The 17,500-nt window shown below is 37.1% G+C and overlaps 1 protein-coding gene across 3 annotated transcripts in view; it reads left to right on the top strand.

Moving 5' to 3' along the window:
• Positions 1–4,053: 4,053 nt before the first annotated feature.
• The window catches only part of LOC137992254 (AT-rich interactive domain-containing protein 3C-like), a 21,649-nt gene continuing 8,202 nt past the window's right edge, over positions 4,054–17,500 (top strand). Inside the window, exons 1-5 of one of the 3 annotated variants that reach the window (XM_068837470.1) lie at positions 4,054–4,125; positions 5,904–6,035; positions 8,115–8,507; positions 16,647–16,719; positions 17,477–17,500. The exon at positions 17,477–17,500 is cut by the window's right edge and continues 71 nt beyond it. In XM_068837470.1, the coding sequence (XP_068693571.1) occupies positions 4,069–4,125; positions 5,904–6,035; positions 8,115–8,507; positions 16,647–16,719; positions 17,477–17,500 (679 nt within the window). In that variant the 5' untranslated portion in view covers positions 4,054–4,068. Of the gene's footprint in view, positions 4,126–4,747; positions 4,767–5,903; positions 6,036–7,766; positions 7,954–8,114; positions 8,508–16,646; positions 16,720–17,476 lie in introns of those variants that run through there. The other 2 variants (XM_068837471.1, XM_068837472.1) reach the window with 2 other exon arrangements.

Here is a 17,500-nt window from a genome sequence, read left to right as displayed (position 1 = left end):
TTACAATCTTCGTTCAAATCATTCTTTCATAAGTTAGATCGAGTATTAAGGTGCGTTTAAATTATTTCCCATTCTATTTAAGAGTGTACTTAAGCATGTTACCGATTTCCTGTTTTTTACGTCACATTTTGTGCTCGCGTTGAAACGAATGAGAATATGTTATATCTTCGGATATTAATTGCGATTGATGATGAGTTATAACCCACTTGATCGAGTCAAGTAAATTTAGAGTTGAATCGAAGTTAGTAAAAGAAAATACTGTGTATAGTTTTTGCAAAGCGAAATTGATAAATTTGGTGCATGGCATTAGCTGCGATTAAAGATGAATTATTTATTGATAACAGGAAATGTTTAAAAATGTCAGTTTGAAATAGGACAGAATGCGTTTTCCTCTTTTTAATTTTAACTTGAGCGATATCATCGTTGTTTTAACGACTAGGAAACACTTTGTTTGGGTACATACGATTTGTATTCAGCGAAATTATCTCTTGCCTTTCTTGTTAAAAGCACTTGAGGCAGATGATTAATACTATTTTTTTTGTACTCGAGTGGCTGGAATAATAAATTAATACAAACGCTTAGTAAGAGCCCTCCATTAGTATCAGCGAAAGAAAAACAACTCGCGCAGACCTTGTAGGGGATTAAACAACTCGCTCGGATGAAGTAATGCAACAGGCTCTGCTTACACTTCCTGGTACCTTACTCTTCATCTAGGAAACGGATGGACTCTTTCGCGTTTGTTTTCATGCCGTTTAGTATCTTAGTATCATATGCTGACGCTCGGATAGCACAATGCAACCAACTGCCTCTATAGTCACAAAAATACAGGAAATAGACTTTAAAGAATAAATTTGAACAAAAAAAGACTACTTAGATGTACTAAAAAATTAGCCGAGCCAAGTAGTCACAAGAATTAAGTTATATAAATAATAATTATATCAGTCTTATAAATGTGTGACTGGAGATCAAGCACTTAGGTTATAGCTATTCAGAGGCCAGCATTACCACAGTAAACAAGGAAACTAAGCTGTCAGGAAGTGAGATCCTCACGGGGAAAGTTGTTCTTGAACCATGTATTTTTTAAAATTAAAAATTTCGGGACCCATTGTTAGGTGATTATTTTCGAACACAAGCAATTTGACAAAAAATGAAATATGCTAATCGGTACATTTTATACTGAATCCTGAGCAGAGACAGGTGTTGTTTTCTGTACTTTGCTCTATTGTTGAATTGCTCTAGAGTGTAAAAAGTTCGTAGTCATCCAAGCACGCCCTCTCAGAATTAGACAATTACGAAGTTAAAAACACGCCATTGATGTTTGTACGGCCGTACATGGTAATGTCGACAAAAATTGTAATCATTTGGCACCAAATTAATATATTTTTGAAGTGATCACTTCCGCTTGAATCAACTATTAAGCCGGGTTGCTGACCAGCGGTTTTCGTTTAAAACAATGGTTTGCTGGGTGTGCTCAGTCTCGCGCGCTCAAAAAATTGTTATTTTAGGTTTTTCATTAAGCCATTGCACGAAAGACTTATTAACCTCGAAAGCTCGGTCCGTACGGGAAAGCCTCTAACCCTAAGATCTACGACGGAGGCGTCGACAAAAACGGCACCTTAAAATAGAGATAAACCAAGAATAAAGCCAGGATCCGAGCCAGGATTCGAGACCTAACCGAGACCTAACCTAACCTAAACCTAACCTAACCGAGACCTACCCTAACCCTAACTAGACCTAACTAGACTAAAACCAACCTAAATAGACCTAACCTTACCGATTCGAGACCTAACCTAACCGAGAAATTCGAGAATAAATAGCGGAGAAAGCTCATCTTAGCTCGAATCCTGGCTGGAATCCTGGCTCGGATCCTAGCTCGAATCCTGGCTCGAAGTTTAGGTATCCTCCTCAAAATATACCTTTGTCATAATTAAGTTATCACGTTCTATAATGTGGGCGAAGTATGATCCTAAAAATACATTGGTGCGAGCGATTTCGGACTGAAAATAGACGGAATGAAAGATTCTCTGTTGCATGTTCATGTTGTCTTCAAAACTTCAAATTTGGTGATTTTACGGCGTCGTTACGCAGAGCACCGCAAAAATGTATGCTAAAATGCGTGTTTTGTGGAGTTGTTGTTACCATCGCCGTCGTCGATTCTTAAGCTCCCTGTGTCCGCGTCTAAAAAACGCGAGTGCTTATAAGCTCGCCAATTTTACCGATATGACGTCATTGGGCCCCGGCTATGCTTGTTGTGTTTAGATGTAGAATATTTATATGTGTAGTATTTCGGTGTCTCTACTCAAATTACACAAACTGCACTTATTTATTCTTCTTTTTTGAGGGCCATAAATTGGACAATGTGACAGTTTAAGATGTCACTCGGTGAAAAGAGTTTATTGTTCTAACGGAGACAGTTTAATTGCAAGCCTGTTGGAGATGCTACTACCCACTCACAAGGAACAAGTTCGTGTACTTTCTCGCAGGATTCGAAGCAATGACCTTCCTATTCCTAATTAGGACGCTATACCACTGAGCTTTCGGAGAGTCGTGAGACTCGGAACTAGGCCACGAAAGTTTATTTTACTGCAGTGCGTAGTATAGAAGGACCTCAATGAAACACTTTTCCTTCTTTGCCAAGGTTTCGAATTGGGTTTTCACAAAACCCGAGGCTTCTGTACATTTCGATGGTGACACGAGTGGCCAAGAGGCAAAAGCGTGAACTAGCACACCTAGCATGTTTGTTCAGTCAAAAGTAAAGTTGTCTTAGGGCCGATTTACACGGTACGATTTTTGTCGCATGCGACAAGCTCACGACAGGCCTACGACATGACTTACGATAGTCGCAGCGTTTTAAAACATGTTTTAAAATGCTACGACATTTTTTCTGACGTACACGTCAATCGTAAGTCATGTCGCGGGCCTGTCGCAAGCTTGTCTCATACGACAAAAATCGTACCGTGTAAATCGGCCCTTAGACGCCCCCAAGCCGGCACGAAACAAGCAAGGGGATGCAGTGAACGCTTCATGCATTGCCCATGTCGATATTTAGGCTCCCCCATGCCCTTCCTCCAAATGTAACCTTTTGTCTTATCCATCATAACCGTTTTGTTAATTTTCTCCTTTATAAGATAGACATCAAGTCAAAACAAACCCCCTCGATCTTCATTTTTTTTCTTCGAATTTCCACTGAATACGTCTGATGAATTTGCTTGGCCCTCGACCACAATAAACTCTTGTAAGTACTCGTTGAGCATCTTTAATATAAGCACTGCAGACGACCAAATTTTTTTGAGAGGTTAAGTTAATTTGATCAAACAAAAGAAATTCTTTATCTTGGCAAGGGATAATCGTCAATAGAGGAGTGCGAGCTTACATGCCAGCATGGTCCAGCTCATTATACAGTTTCATGCTCTGTTTAACCCGGCTGTTCAGTGGATCTAGAAGAGTTCTTTTCTTTACAAACCACTTACATGTATAGACTCTTGAAAAATCATTTCCAGAAACCTCATGAACTTCTCTTAATGCCCTGCTTTGCCTTGCCCTGCCCTGCTCTTTCATGTTCGTGTACTGAATGAAATCGTAGCACGCAGACACAGTGAGTTCAGTTCAAGTGAACAATGGAAGTTATCAGAGTATCGATTTAACTCACTCATTGAGGATTTACACAAAGAAGGTGAATTGCGTCAAGCATTTGTTTCGACTATTGATTCATGGCGACAGCTTGGCCTTAATTGAGATATTCCATAATATGCAGGTGGTTCCCAAAACATTATCGCAAATTATTCGGTTTTTGCTTCATTTACAAAACGATCACTTTAACTCATGGTTGGTCGCTTGCACAACATACTAGTTTTGAGCAAATCGTGAAGAACTATTTCGTAACGATTCGGTGTTAATTTCAAGCGGTACTTTAATATTCTTTTTCGCTTGCCAACCTGTTGCCAGAAAACCATCTAACAAAGGAAGTTTTCATATTAAAATTACGTTCAATGTATGGCTTGGGGCATGAATATAGCTTCCATTTATTCGATAGGATATACTCGGCGTTTTCTTCATTGTGCTGTGAGAATGGTGATTTCAGTCGGTTTCGTAGCAGAAATTTCTTGCAAAGATCGCTCATTGCAGGTAAAGAGAGAGACGATAAACATCTAATTAGGGTTGAAATTAAAGTGGCTTCTTGGTTATTTAGTCTTTGTAGTATTAATAATGCACGTCATCTAATGGCAAAAACAGGTTACAATCCCATTACTGCTGGTGCCTTTTTGAAAAACTCGCAATGTTGTACGGGACAATCACGGAGACCTGTCAATTCTTGATTATTTCGGCTGCGCCGTCCCACGTGCCACAAGGGTGCCACTGGCGGCTCGCTCTAGTGATTTTGCCATTCTGCCTTGCGGCATTCGCCTTGCTCGTGCTAGGAGTAATATTCGCCAGGTTTCCTAAATTTCCTACAAGCCTGATATCGAAATGGCTAGGTCAAGGCCAAGGCATCACTGAGAGCTCTGCGCATCATTTAAGGAATACACAATGGCTCCATTACGACTGAGCCTATCGATAATTTATTAAGTGCGTTCTTCGGGGACGTTAGCAACAGTATCTATCAAAGAGGCGTGTAAATTGTGCCGTCAAAGGTTATTCACAGTTTTTTAGGGGAAACGAATTAATTGATCGCTTTGCTCAGTGACAGAAAAAAACTTTGAGCTACTGATTAATTTAACCCACAATTAAGACGCATTGGTGTCAGGTTTATGAATGCAATCCTATAGGTGAGTGGAGTTTACTACAGAATCTTTTTAATTGATGTATTGAAGTGAACCGACCCGACCTTAATGCCAGGTGAACTTCCATATTGACTCAGCAGAAAATGTAAAATTTTGAGGTTGAAGTTGATCTGGCAAAATGTGGTTATCCACTATCAGTCACCCCGCATTGTCTAAACGTCACCAACACCGTTTGCTGTTTTTATGTGTGGGCTGCTTGGTCTAATTTTTACCTTCAAAAAAATTTCGAGTGATCTACTGATTCAATTATTTTTTGTAGGCGAGGATTTCAAACTAATAATTGCGTGGAGTGTTCTTGTTTTTTTTTTCCTCTGGCCTTCCATTCGGGCTTCGGAATCACAAAAAATAGTGAACCTCTCGTTTAATTTACCATCTTGAAGAAAGTTTACCTGCAGATATTGTTATTTGTCAAATTAAATAACCCTCATTCGCAGGTTGTCCTACGATGAATTAATTAGGAAAAACGCCGAGAACTCGTTGGAAAAATTAACTCTGACAACGTTGGCCTTGAGATGACGTCACTGGAGTATTTTCTAGCGGAAATGAAATTAACCACGCTTATCGAAATTGTCCCGTTTCATATCGCATACACATAAGTCTTTCATCCGCTTTCGTTTTATAGTGAAATGTTTAACTAATTTCGGTTGAATATTTCATTTTTATTAACCCATGGCCGGCAAACAATAATTGCCAAAGATCTAATCACACAGAAACGGAATGAAATAAATTCATGATTTTATAAATTGTAATTATAATTAAATGCGCCATATTATCCATGAAACAACTAACATCAACTGACTTCACGCCTCCGAAGTCCGCACTCTTTATTCACTTGGCACACGAGCAAGGACAATACATTTAACCACTCTTCTGCTGACGCGTTTTTCCCGGCAACTCCCATTTAACGAGATGACGAGATGAGTGTAACAGGTATTGGGCCGATTTGATTTAAATAATATTTTTCCGCAGTCCTTTTGTAAATAACATAACACCTGGTCACTGCTTTTTTAATTTGTGGTGAAAATTAATAGATGAAATTTATATAGTTGTATAAAGCTTAGCCGGTCGCGCGCATGTACCATTCCAATAATTAATTTTAATCTCTTCTTTTCTGTCATCAAGACTGAGATGTTCGGACCCAAAGAAGACTTCGTTTGCCCCAAATATTCAAGGGCTGATGATTACACGGGCCTTTTGTCAGCATATCATGCGAGGATTCCGCACTTGAAGACCCTACACAACAGAACCTCAATGGTGAGTGGGGATAAAGCTAAGATCGAGTCGCAGCTTGCCATATATTTTGTTCCCTCTGCCTGCGCGCTTGTGTAAACACTGTTGACTATATACACCATGTTGGTATTGTGTGGCGATTAAAGATGTCAAATGGTGCCATTTTATAACTTAAGCCCCTCTTAGAAATTGCATTCGAAAAACAGTTAAGCATTTGATTCGCTGACGATTCTAACTCGTCTGAACTTGGCTCTGGCGTGGTCTCTTGCAGTTAATTTATTAGGTGATGCTAATTGTAGAGCAACGCAAAGTCAGTAGTAACGAGGCCTGTTGCTTTGTTACGTATCCCTAGCGTGTTTAGTTTTCATGTGGACAGGACAGAGTGCCCCATCAAGTAGAATTCTTAATCTGACCGATCTTTAGAGAATTGAGGTAAACTGTCAGTGATTAATAAAAAGCTGATGGTTGAAAGAGATGTTGGTCAGCTCCATTTCCTTTGCTTTTCCAAGCTACGTCAGTTAGGGGTTCCTTTAAAAATTAAGTGACTTGTTTTGGCATTACAAATTCAAATATATAGCAGGCATACGGATTTTAGTCTATAGATAATTTTTATGGAGAATTATTACTCGATTGGACACAACTTGAGGGGAAAATATTATCCTGATATTTGACATTTCCTTGCCTGTGGCTTTTTTAATATCAGTTTCAGCTTGACAAACATAAGTGCTTCCGATGTTTACAAACGAAAATCATATATATTTCTTTTAAAATTGTTGCATTTAATATGTACATTTCCCCGGTAACAATAAAAGTTCCGATCATAATGTAACTCAGACATGATTAATTTGCCTCGGAAATATTACTCTTTGTGAACGCTTGGAGGAACAACAGCTACACAAATCTTCTAGAACGCCTCGAAAAGAGCTTGACTAATCTTCAGTGGCAAGAGATTAATTTTTTTTTGTCTCTATCTGACAGGAAAAAACAAGACAAATAAAAGATCGTTTCAGCAAAATAAATGCATAGTCTAGCATTGTAATCTAATTGGAGCGTTTCGAGGCCACAAGTATTAATAGGAAAGAGGTTCTCTTATCGCACGGGGGGAAGCAAGCTGCATTATTATTAGCGCGAGAAAACAGTCGTAGATAAGAAAAGAAAGATATTACTTGATTAATTATCGCCCAGCTCCTGCATTTGTGATGCACAGCTGCGCTCGGAGATTCAATTCTTGTTTGACGATAAAAAATATAACGCAGTTACGCTTTTGAAATTAATCGAAAGCAGTAATAGTTAGAAAGTTTTGTCTGGACCCAAGATTTTCTTTGGGAATCATCGTCCCAGGAATTAGATCGCGGATGTTTTGGTATCAGTTTTATTCAAGTAATAAAAATAAGCGGCGATTAATTTTGTCTTCTTTTTTTCATAAAGGCTAAAAAGCTGAAGATTAATAATAGCGAAACGACAACAACAATTTTAGTTCTCGACAAAATAATCGAGATCCAGGCGAGACAATTCTTTTCGTTTTTTTGTTTACAAGCCTCGAATGAATAACAAATCAATATTTTTGCGGACGACGTTTCATTTTAGTTTGGCAAAAACTAAATTGTAATCTCTTAATAAATGTGATTGATTTATTCCTCTGAGAAGCCGAGTCTTGAGTCACGTGGCCGTGGTTAATTGGTGAGTAAATTACAATAGGAAATCGATCTGCGCATGTCATAATTGTTGATTTTCAATGGAATGCCCCATCAAATATGTGTCACTCGATGTTTGAACTCCAACTGGTAGAGTTATGTCTTGGGAAATTTTGTCGGCCATTGTGTGTTACTTTCAGAAAATAAGCTTTTCATGAAACCTCCGTGATTATTGAATTAAAAATCCTGACGAGCCAAACGGTGCAGTTATGGAAAAGGGGCCATCGCAAGCACCACAGCGGAGCGTCGTAAGTCCATGTTTTGCCGTCCACTGATTTGCATTTTCATTTGATAGCTAATCTATTGATTAATTAAAATGGAAAGTGTTTATGATCTCGTCGCCCGAGGTCGCGTTTCTTTGGCTCAGCTCTTCCTGTGATTTGTAAAGTTGCAAAAAATGCTTTTGCAGTCCGCCGATCGAGATGAGCTCAGGACCGAGCGGGAGGAGATCAGGCGGGAGCATTCACCGCCATCTCGCAGTTTCAAGCAGCAACGTTCGTCCTTGTCGAGCGGCTCGGTGGAAAGCCGGATGGCGGAACTCGACGATATTCAACGGTCGATGGAGGTAGAGGAAACGGAGGAGGAAGAATTTGAGGGGGTTAGGATTAAGAGAGAGCCCTATGATACCGATTCAGACAGTGTTTCTAGTGGGCGCGAAGGAGCATCATATCCGCAACGCGGTGCTCGCGTGCAGAGCCAACAACCCCCTTCACCAGTGGAACCTTACATCAACAACAGTGTCAGCGGGATAGACAGCAGAATTGCTACTCACGAATGGACTTTTGAGGAACAATTTAAGCAAGTAAGTTCAGAATTCTATTTAACCCTTCAAGTGTTTGATTTTGTCAAGCACAAATACTAAGCTCCAGGCGTTTCGGGTTTTGGATCTCGAGGGCCGTCATTAATCAACTTTCCTTGTCTCAAGCGAATATTAATAATTATTGTTCTTCACAATTCAGTGTTTTCGGCCCTAATCGATTTACCGTTCACTCAATTCTCTTCATGTGAATGCCATTCTTTAGTGTCGTTGCATCGTTTTGTCCTTCGACGTTAATCTTTCATTTCTAAATCGCTCTTTAATTTTGACTGAGTTATTGAGTTGCTGTGCCATGTATTTTACCGGCGAATTTGACAAGGCGATTTATTTCTTTGTGACATTTTGACAACAATAGTTTTAATTTTCTACGATCGTGTTACCGCTCCTCAACCCGATCTTTGCTACTCTTAGGAAAGGAAATAAAAGTAAAGTCCAAAATAAATTGTAAATAGCAACTCGGGGATTATAAGGGGTGTGTAAAGGTTATGATACTAGCCTTGATAAAACGGTGATTTGGGAGTTTGAGGCGCGAATATCGGGTTTATTGAATTAGTGGGTCATTGAATTTGTAGTTTTAATTAACCTATGATACAAATTTGCATACCGGGCTGGCCAAGGGTGAAATGAAATATTGTATTTGTCATAAGAAATTGAGACACTGAGATGTTCGCTCCCAAATAGTAATAAACATGAAATTGTCGAGTGATGGAGACTGTTTTTAGCTGATTGGTTTGATGGTTATTAATATTTTGCTATGTCATGACTCCTTTACATAGGTTGTGCAATATCTTGTTGTTATCCATAGCCTACTAAGATACATATGAGCTACACAACAATACTGCTTTCAATTAATATTTGATAATTGCCGAGAGTTAATATAGGCCCTTGGCAAGGAGATCAGAGATTACAGCACTTTTCTGGTGGCAGGTTTAGCCGACACCTGTCATTTATACATCTTGTCATTTGATGCCCTGATGGCTTTTTAGGTGTTCCTACTAGCTAGTCTCTCAAGATTCATGTTAAAGTATCCACTGGCTAAAAAATTCATAGGCCTATTATTACTCTTGTTCTTTAGTTGGTGCTAGGGAGAGAAATACATTGTATACATCCCTGTTGGCGAAATTAATAGATAGGATATTTACTTCTGTGTTGATAAAGGTTGTCAGAAGAGGTGTTGTGTTTCAATTCTTTTGTGCTAAGTCCTGAGATCTCGGCCTCAATATTTCTCAATGTAATTATCATTAGAGCTCTTCCTAGTACATTCACCATGCCTGCTGTTTATTCTAATCAAAGAATGCAGCATCCAGTGATATTTGAGATGCATACATTCATATATTAATTTTCTTTTCAACTTTGTCATTGGTCCATTGAAATTGAGCTTTTAATCTTCTTAGATAATAATTTGTAACATGGTTATTGTACTTCTCTTTAAATAAGCAGTCTGCAAATCTGAATTAAGCACATTTTTTCACATTCAGATAAACTGATCAAATTTATGGTAGATGAACGGATACATTTCTGTTTTATTATTATTCAATGAACTATTTTGCATATTCTTCTTCTCCAAAATTAATAAGGTTATCAGGGAAAAACCCTAGGTCTGAAAATCACTACACTATGCTCCCTCATTTTCTTTCTGGTTGTTTCATGATGAATTTATATAAAAATCAAACTTTGTGCCCAGTTATTAATGAAAGCTTGTTCAATGCTTCCACAGTCTTGAGGGGTTCTTTATGTTTAGAAATATATTTTTTTGGTTCATTATTTTTTAATTTTAATTTAGGTCAGTAAATTAAAAAAAAAAAACTCATTTATAGCTTATCAAGCATGGTGGCGTGCCAAATTAATTGCACTGATAGTTCATTCTTTTTGGAATAGATTGGAAAAAATTAATTGTTAGAACTTTTATGAATCAGTCTGCAAAATATTACAGGATCTTTATCTATAAGGTAATAAATAAATAATGTTATATCATACTACAGTTCAATCAAAACTGGAAAGTTTCAGCATCATTTTTGAACACAAGCTTTGCCAAAAATAACAGAGAAAGTAGTTAAGTACTGAATCTTAGTGAATTCCAGTGAGGATAAGCTTTCAATGATGATAGTGTGTTTTTCTTGAATGTTAAGTGCAGTTATTCTACAGATTATAATCCATCAAGTTGTTTACAGCAATGTGCAATCTTATTACGAGGAAACAAAAGGGAACTTCAGTAGCTAAAAATAAAAGTTATTTGAGGTCAAAGTATTAATTTAATAAATATCAAGTTTGGAATGCAAAGAATTTAAAACTTTTAGAGGAAAAGCTACTCTATGGTAAATGATTAGTTTCTCGAAAGGTAGTTACAATACAACCGTAGTCAGTAACGAATCCATTCTGATACTGCAGACATTTTGTGTCAATTGTCTTTTATATCCTACATGCTTGCATATCCCATAAACACTGTGTGTGGCTTGCTCAACACCCAAGTTTTATCTCTATAAGAAAAGTCATTGTGAAACAAGTGTGGCATGTTGTTGATGTATTTAAGTTACAATAGCCAATATACTTTTGAGAGGCTGTGGCAAAGTTGTGCAATAAATACACTCCCTCTCTTCTTAAATCTTATATATTGTCTCTTTGTTTATGATACAAATTTAGCAATAAATTTTCTTATTTTTCTACAAATGACATCACAAACAGGAAATGTAAACAGTGATTTAGCAAAGAGACAACCATTTGATGAAGCGTTTTCCCTTTACTGAAAACCCATGTTCTCTGGTGTAAAAAACATTACACTTTTTCATCATGTGCTGTTAAATTGAACCAATCAAATAAGCACCTTCATTCCACCTGAGATAACATGATTTACTTCATTACAGAAAGAGCCACAGGTTATTATTCAAGGTGCATTCGATTGACCCTATTCCAGAATAAGAATACGTGGAGTGATGGTTTAAAACGGTATGTCTGGCATTTTGAAGCAACAAGGATAATAAAGATATGTTTAAAATAGCATTTCAGCAAGTGTTTGACAATTTTAATGCAAATCTCTGTAAAAATGAAGAATTTCCAACTTCTATTTGATGTATTCCTATTCCGGAATGCGGTCATTTGAATGCACCCTTAATTTGCGATTCATTGGGCTTGATTGAACTTTGATATGACTTATATGGACTCCTACCCCAACCTATATGCTGGAAAAACGGTTTCTACCTGCTAGACTAGTTAGAATTTGTGCAATTAAATCATTTACTAAAGTCGTCAGACCTTTGTTATCCTGGCACTGACTTACATGTAAACCTTACATGGTAATCTATAGCCCCTGTTTAGTGAATTAATACCTTAACCTTTCCTAAGCTGGAGTGCAAAATTAATGGCAGTGATTTAGCATACAAATGTTGAGCCAATCCTCTGACAGGGAGCAGCGATAAGACCTTGGATATTAGAAGGAAAATCGTGCTGCCAGCCTGCAAATGTTGTTTTCCATTGATTAAGCCCTTTAAATGTAATTACTCTTTAATGACTTGATTTTGGAATTTGCAGCATGTTCTAAAAATTCAGCGGAATGTATTAGACCATGTGATGAACAATAAGCTGCTTGACTTTGAAAAGCAGTTTCACAAAGGTTGACTCTAGACAGATTGATGGGTTTGAATTAATACTATTTTGTATTATTGGCTATATTGCCAATTTCAAAAACAAGTGGTTTTTTTTAGCTTACAAGGCATGTTTGGACATCTTCAGATGCAACACGGTGTTTGCTTCAACAATATGTAAATAATGACAATAGTTTACAATAGATTATTATTTTGAGAAGATGTTTCAATGATGATGAATAGACAATAAAATTAGTATCTCCCGTGTGTTACCTGTTGGTTGAAAGCTTTTTTTTTTTTCGTGCAACAAAAACATTAAATTCATTTTCACACTTCTTGTGTTTACCAATATCGTAATATATCCCTGCTGCTCAAACTAAATGCAGCAGTTGTACACTTTTTCGATTAGCAGTTTATTGGAATAATCTTTTAGAAAATACATTCTTATGTTGCAAACAATAGTATAATTTTGTGGAACAACTTTGAATTTTTATTCAACCATAGGATATGAATTATCATGGATTATAGTAAAGCCTTGCATGCTTCATGATGTCATCACGTGTTTGCCAATACAAGGTGTACAGTTTGGACTGTTAAATGGGTGCAAAACAAAGTAACAGGAGAACACCATGTAGGCCAAAAAGACAGAAAAGTTTCATGTTAAGAGTGATTTGAGTTTTCATCAAAGTTGCACCTGTTTTATATGATTACGCTTTCTATTAATTAAGAAATTGATTGTTTTGTTACCAATTTGATTTTGATTTAGTTTGTTTTTATATATCATTTTTTATGCCGCATATCATTAATGTCATCAGTGTCAAACTTCACGGAATTGATTTAGGAGATTTTATTGACCTTTTAGGAATGCTAGAGCAACAGTCATGGTGGTAACTTTTGGACAGACAAATATCTTTAGTGTGAGAGAGTTGATAGAGTCTTTGAATCCAGCCACATTGGTTATTCACTAATGGGGCCCTTGAAATGCAGTGACCATGATAAAGTTAGTTTAAAATTTGTAATGGTTCCCTCTCACTATATTATTCAACAAAATTTTTGGACTTTGCGCTACAATATTATCACAGCACTGCAACATATGGTAATATTATTTTGAAAGTAATATAACATTGTAATCTGAAAGTTAGGGTTCTTTTTGTGGTCCATTTTGATTGAGTTTAAAATTTTTGGCTGTTGATTTAATTTGACTTGTAGTTTTACTGAATGATTTTGTTTGAAGCTGTGCTTGACACATAGATTACGCTCAAGGGCTGCAAAGAAAGCCAGTTACCAACCAACATAGGCTTCCTCTTCACAACATCTTTTCTTTAATTAAGTCAAGGATTGCTCTGAAACCTAGATCACTACTTCTGTGGAAGAGGTTTTACTGGGGTAAACTTTATTTAAATTTACAGAGAGATTTGTTGAAGAACTCTAAAATTCTGTCTGATATAATCAAAGTTGGAATTTCAGAGTGTCTTGATCAAACAGGCCTTGGAAAATAAAGGAAAGAGAAAATAACTGAGAACACAGAACAGTTGTCGCAAGTTATGAGAATACACGCAAACTTAAATCCCTCTCACATTGCCCAAGACAACCATAGTTTATGTAAATATGCAGATTTTGTCTTAGTCCAACCGATACATGTTTGCTTTTCTAGCACCAAAATATGAGGTCAGGTATTATGTTTTATGTTGGGGAAAGTTGTAGGTATATATGAAACAAGATGTGGTCATTATTATGATGTAATAAGTTACCTTGGTAATGGGAAAGTCAAGCAAAAGCAACCTTTACTCTTTGACTAGCTCCATGAGCGGGCAAGATGAACCAAATCCCTCGCTGTGATTGGCTTCCCGAGAGGGCAAAATGGAGCTATACTCGGGATTTTATTGACCAAGCTTGTTTGGTCAAGATGGCTGGATATTGGCCTCATTCTTTTTTTGCATGTTTATGGACCTCCACTTCGTCTCAGTCCATAAACACGCAAAAAAAGAACTTGGCCAATATCCAGCCATCTTGGTCAATAACCCTTATATATTTTTTGGATTTAGTTGCTCATATCTCAAAAACGAACTTGGTAACCCCTCTTTTTATTGCTGAAAAGAGATCAGAAGGCCAAGATGAAACTTTTGGCAAAGTTTAAAAAAATTTTGTACTGCAGAAACAGAGCCACCTTAAAAAAAATAACAGAATTAAGGTGGTTCTGAATCCGCTGTACATAATTTTTTTAAACTTTGCAGAAAGTTTCATCTTGCCCTTCTGATTACTCTTGAGAAATAAAAAGTGGGGTCACTGTGTTCGTTTTTGAGATATACATGTAAGCAACTAAAGACAAAATAAAGGGTGTTTTTACAGGGCTTGCCCATTGCCACGGTGACATTATGTCACAATAATGACTGCATGTTGTTGAGCAATAATCCGTCTTCCATTTGGTACCACTATATTGCTAATATAGTGCCAATCCGTCTGATATGATCGTTACTTGGAAGTGTTGAAACTGATTTGAGCCATAAGTCCTGTTTGTTTCACATCTTATACACTTTGAATTGCTGGTTTTCCTGACCCTAAGAGAGCAGTGCCTTGTTTTAAACTTTCGATTCACACATGTTAATTTCATCAAGTGTTCACTTATAATAAAAACGACTTCATAGTCAAGTAGGAATATACTAGTAATTTTCTAGGACAAAATGGTTCATTCCAGGGGAAATAGAACAGTAAAATTGAACTTTTAAACTTAATTTGAAATTGCAAACTACCTTGTTCTTAAACAATGGTACACTTTGAACTATAAATCATTTATTTAAAAAAAATTATTATCCCTTTATGTTACATATCGGTGCAAGCTGTAGCTGTGCCATTATTGTTTCAACTTTTGGAAGAGAAAGGAACACCGTTGAAAAGCTAGACAATATTTAAGGATAAAATTACTATTCAAGGACAAATAGTTTGCCGTGACTTTTTTGATATTTTCAACCTTAAGTATTTCATTGGAAGGCCATGCGAGGATGGTTTGAGTTTTAAGGCAAGTGAAGTACCAGTTTGCCTTTTCTGGCACAAAATCACTCTTCCAACCTGAACTTTTCCAACTGCAAGGTGTGTTTTATTTGTAAGTGTTTGTAACTATTTTTTTAAGGCTAGTATGTATAAGTTAAATCTGTTTTGTTACGACATTTTCGTGTTCAAAGAAAGTGCACACAAGGTACAATGTATTGGTGTTAATCAAGCATGACTAGTGCTATTATTAGCCCATTTTGGAACCCTTTTGTTACAGAATTAGCGAAGTCCATGACAGCCACATTGAACAGACACTGTTCAGTTCATCCACTTCAAGTGCTTGTGATATAAAGTTAAGATGCATGTTGGTAGATTTTCAAAGGTTTTTTAGGACTGAAAGTTATAAGTCATGCCTTTTTATTCAACTTACATGTAAAGATTTCTGAATACTTTTACTCCATTTGATAAAGTAAAGCTGCGGTTACTCAAGCGCCAGCTTTTCTTTCGATATCATAAATCATCTTAAGATATAGCACATATCCTTGTAGCTTGGGCATGTCTTTTGTTTTTGCAAACCCCGATGCTGTATATAATATCTGGCTAACAGGAGGCGAAAATGTATTTTATAGTTATTAGAGGAATCGGGAAAGCAGTGGAGAAGTTTAGTTGGTTTAGTTAGGAGGTCCAGAAGCAGGTTACTGTTGAACAAAACCAGACCGAGTGGCTGAGGCTTTTCTGTTCATGCTCCAGAAGTAGCAGTTGGGGTGATCTTTTATTCCAATTTTAGATAGGAAACCATTGGTTGCTATTCGCCTATGCTAAAGTTTAAACTGAAATTCCATTCATGATCCTAGGGCTTGTAGTGCATTTGGAGGCCAATTGATAAGTTTCAGGCCACTTAGTGCTTTGTATAGGTAATCACATGAGGCCGAGTACTATTAAGGATTAATTGCACGAGTGTTTTGGAAATTTTCCAAAATTGCCAAAACACAATCCTTAATAGTACGAGGACTCATGGGATTACTTGTTTATCAATAAAGGGCAAGCCCTCTCTTGATTACCAAAAATGCCCTCGATTACAAAAAGGGCCCTTGATTAAGAAAAAATGCCCTCTGTCTCAGCCAATCAGTGCTCAGTAATTTTGCCCTTTATTGATAACACCTGTTATCATGCTCTTGTCCCACCACTTATTTATAGCCTAAGTAGGAGGCATTTATTTTTTTGAAATAAGTTCAGCGTATACGAGTTGACTAGCTTTTTTGACGCTAAGTATTTTAGCTGAAAAACTATCCTTACCAAAGTCATTCACAACAAAGTTTTACTTGTGTGATTTCCATAAATGGTTGAGTGCTGAGAGTAACCCACAATACTCAAGCGGGCGAATTTTTATTTTGTACCTATTCTGTGGCATGAGGGGATATGAGAAGTTATTATGATCATCTGTCAAATTTATGCTTTACCTTAAGTTTACAATACCTTAACATTAACAAGTCTTTGCCATTCCAGTACAAATTGGTGTCTTTGTTTGTCCTTGAATCCCATAATTTCTGCTTTTCAGCTTTATGAGTTGGGCTCTGAGCCAGAAAGGAAAGAATTTCTAGATGATTTATTTACTTTCATGCAAAAAAGAGGTGGGTCGTAAAAGATAAGCTTTAATCTTCTAAAAATTTGTTTATTTTGAGATTTCTTCAGCCACATGATTCTTTAAGCTATTAACGTAAGCTTACTTAATCAAACTTTGATGTCCAATACCACGTTAACTTCAAATCTAGAACAGCTCGCTGGCAGATGCGCTTAGCCAAGGCGCACAACTGGCGTCTGAACTAATGAAACCTTTCCTTACCTTCGAAAAAGTTATCGTGGAAGCTTCTCCTGTCTTCACTGCTACTCACTAGAAAAAAAAGGCATTGCTGTTTAGCCACAAATTATCCTGGATAAGGTCTTTTTAAAGTTATGTTTCGTATATTTAATCCTTTCTTTCCCGCCTTTTTTCGCGGACGACCAGGCGATTATGACTTTGTGATTGGCTTATTTGTGCAATTCTCATCACGTGGGCTCTATTCACTTTCCCGCCTTTTTGTTGCAACCCGCGTTTCCCTTACATGATTGGTCATTCCTGGGGTCCGATTCGTGAAACTTTTCGAGAACAGGGGTGAACAGGGGACTTCACAATCATTGTGCTTTTGTTATCTTGAAAGATGTCAAAAGACAAGCTTTCCAAATAAGCGGGTGGCAGTTTTGCAAATGGCTTTTTGGGCGGCCTGAATGGTTTTGAGGACTTTCGATAAATGGTCCCCTGATGACGAAGTTTTGGCTAATGCATAGAATCCTAATGTTTCCTTGCTTTATTTTTTTCTCTTCAACTGCTCTTTTCTTTTACATTTTAAGGTACACCTGTTAATAGAGTTCCCA

Source organism: Montipora foliosa, chromosome 2 (assembly GCF_036669935.1).
Source record: "Montipora foliosa isolate CH-2021 chromosome 2, ASM3666993v2, whole genome shotgun sequence".
Taxonomy (NCBI): Eukaryota; Metazoa; Cnidaria; class Anthozoa; order Scleractinia; family Acroporidae; genus Montipora; species Montipora foliosa.
This window is presented reverse-complemented; position numbering and strand designations above follow the sequence as displayed.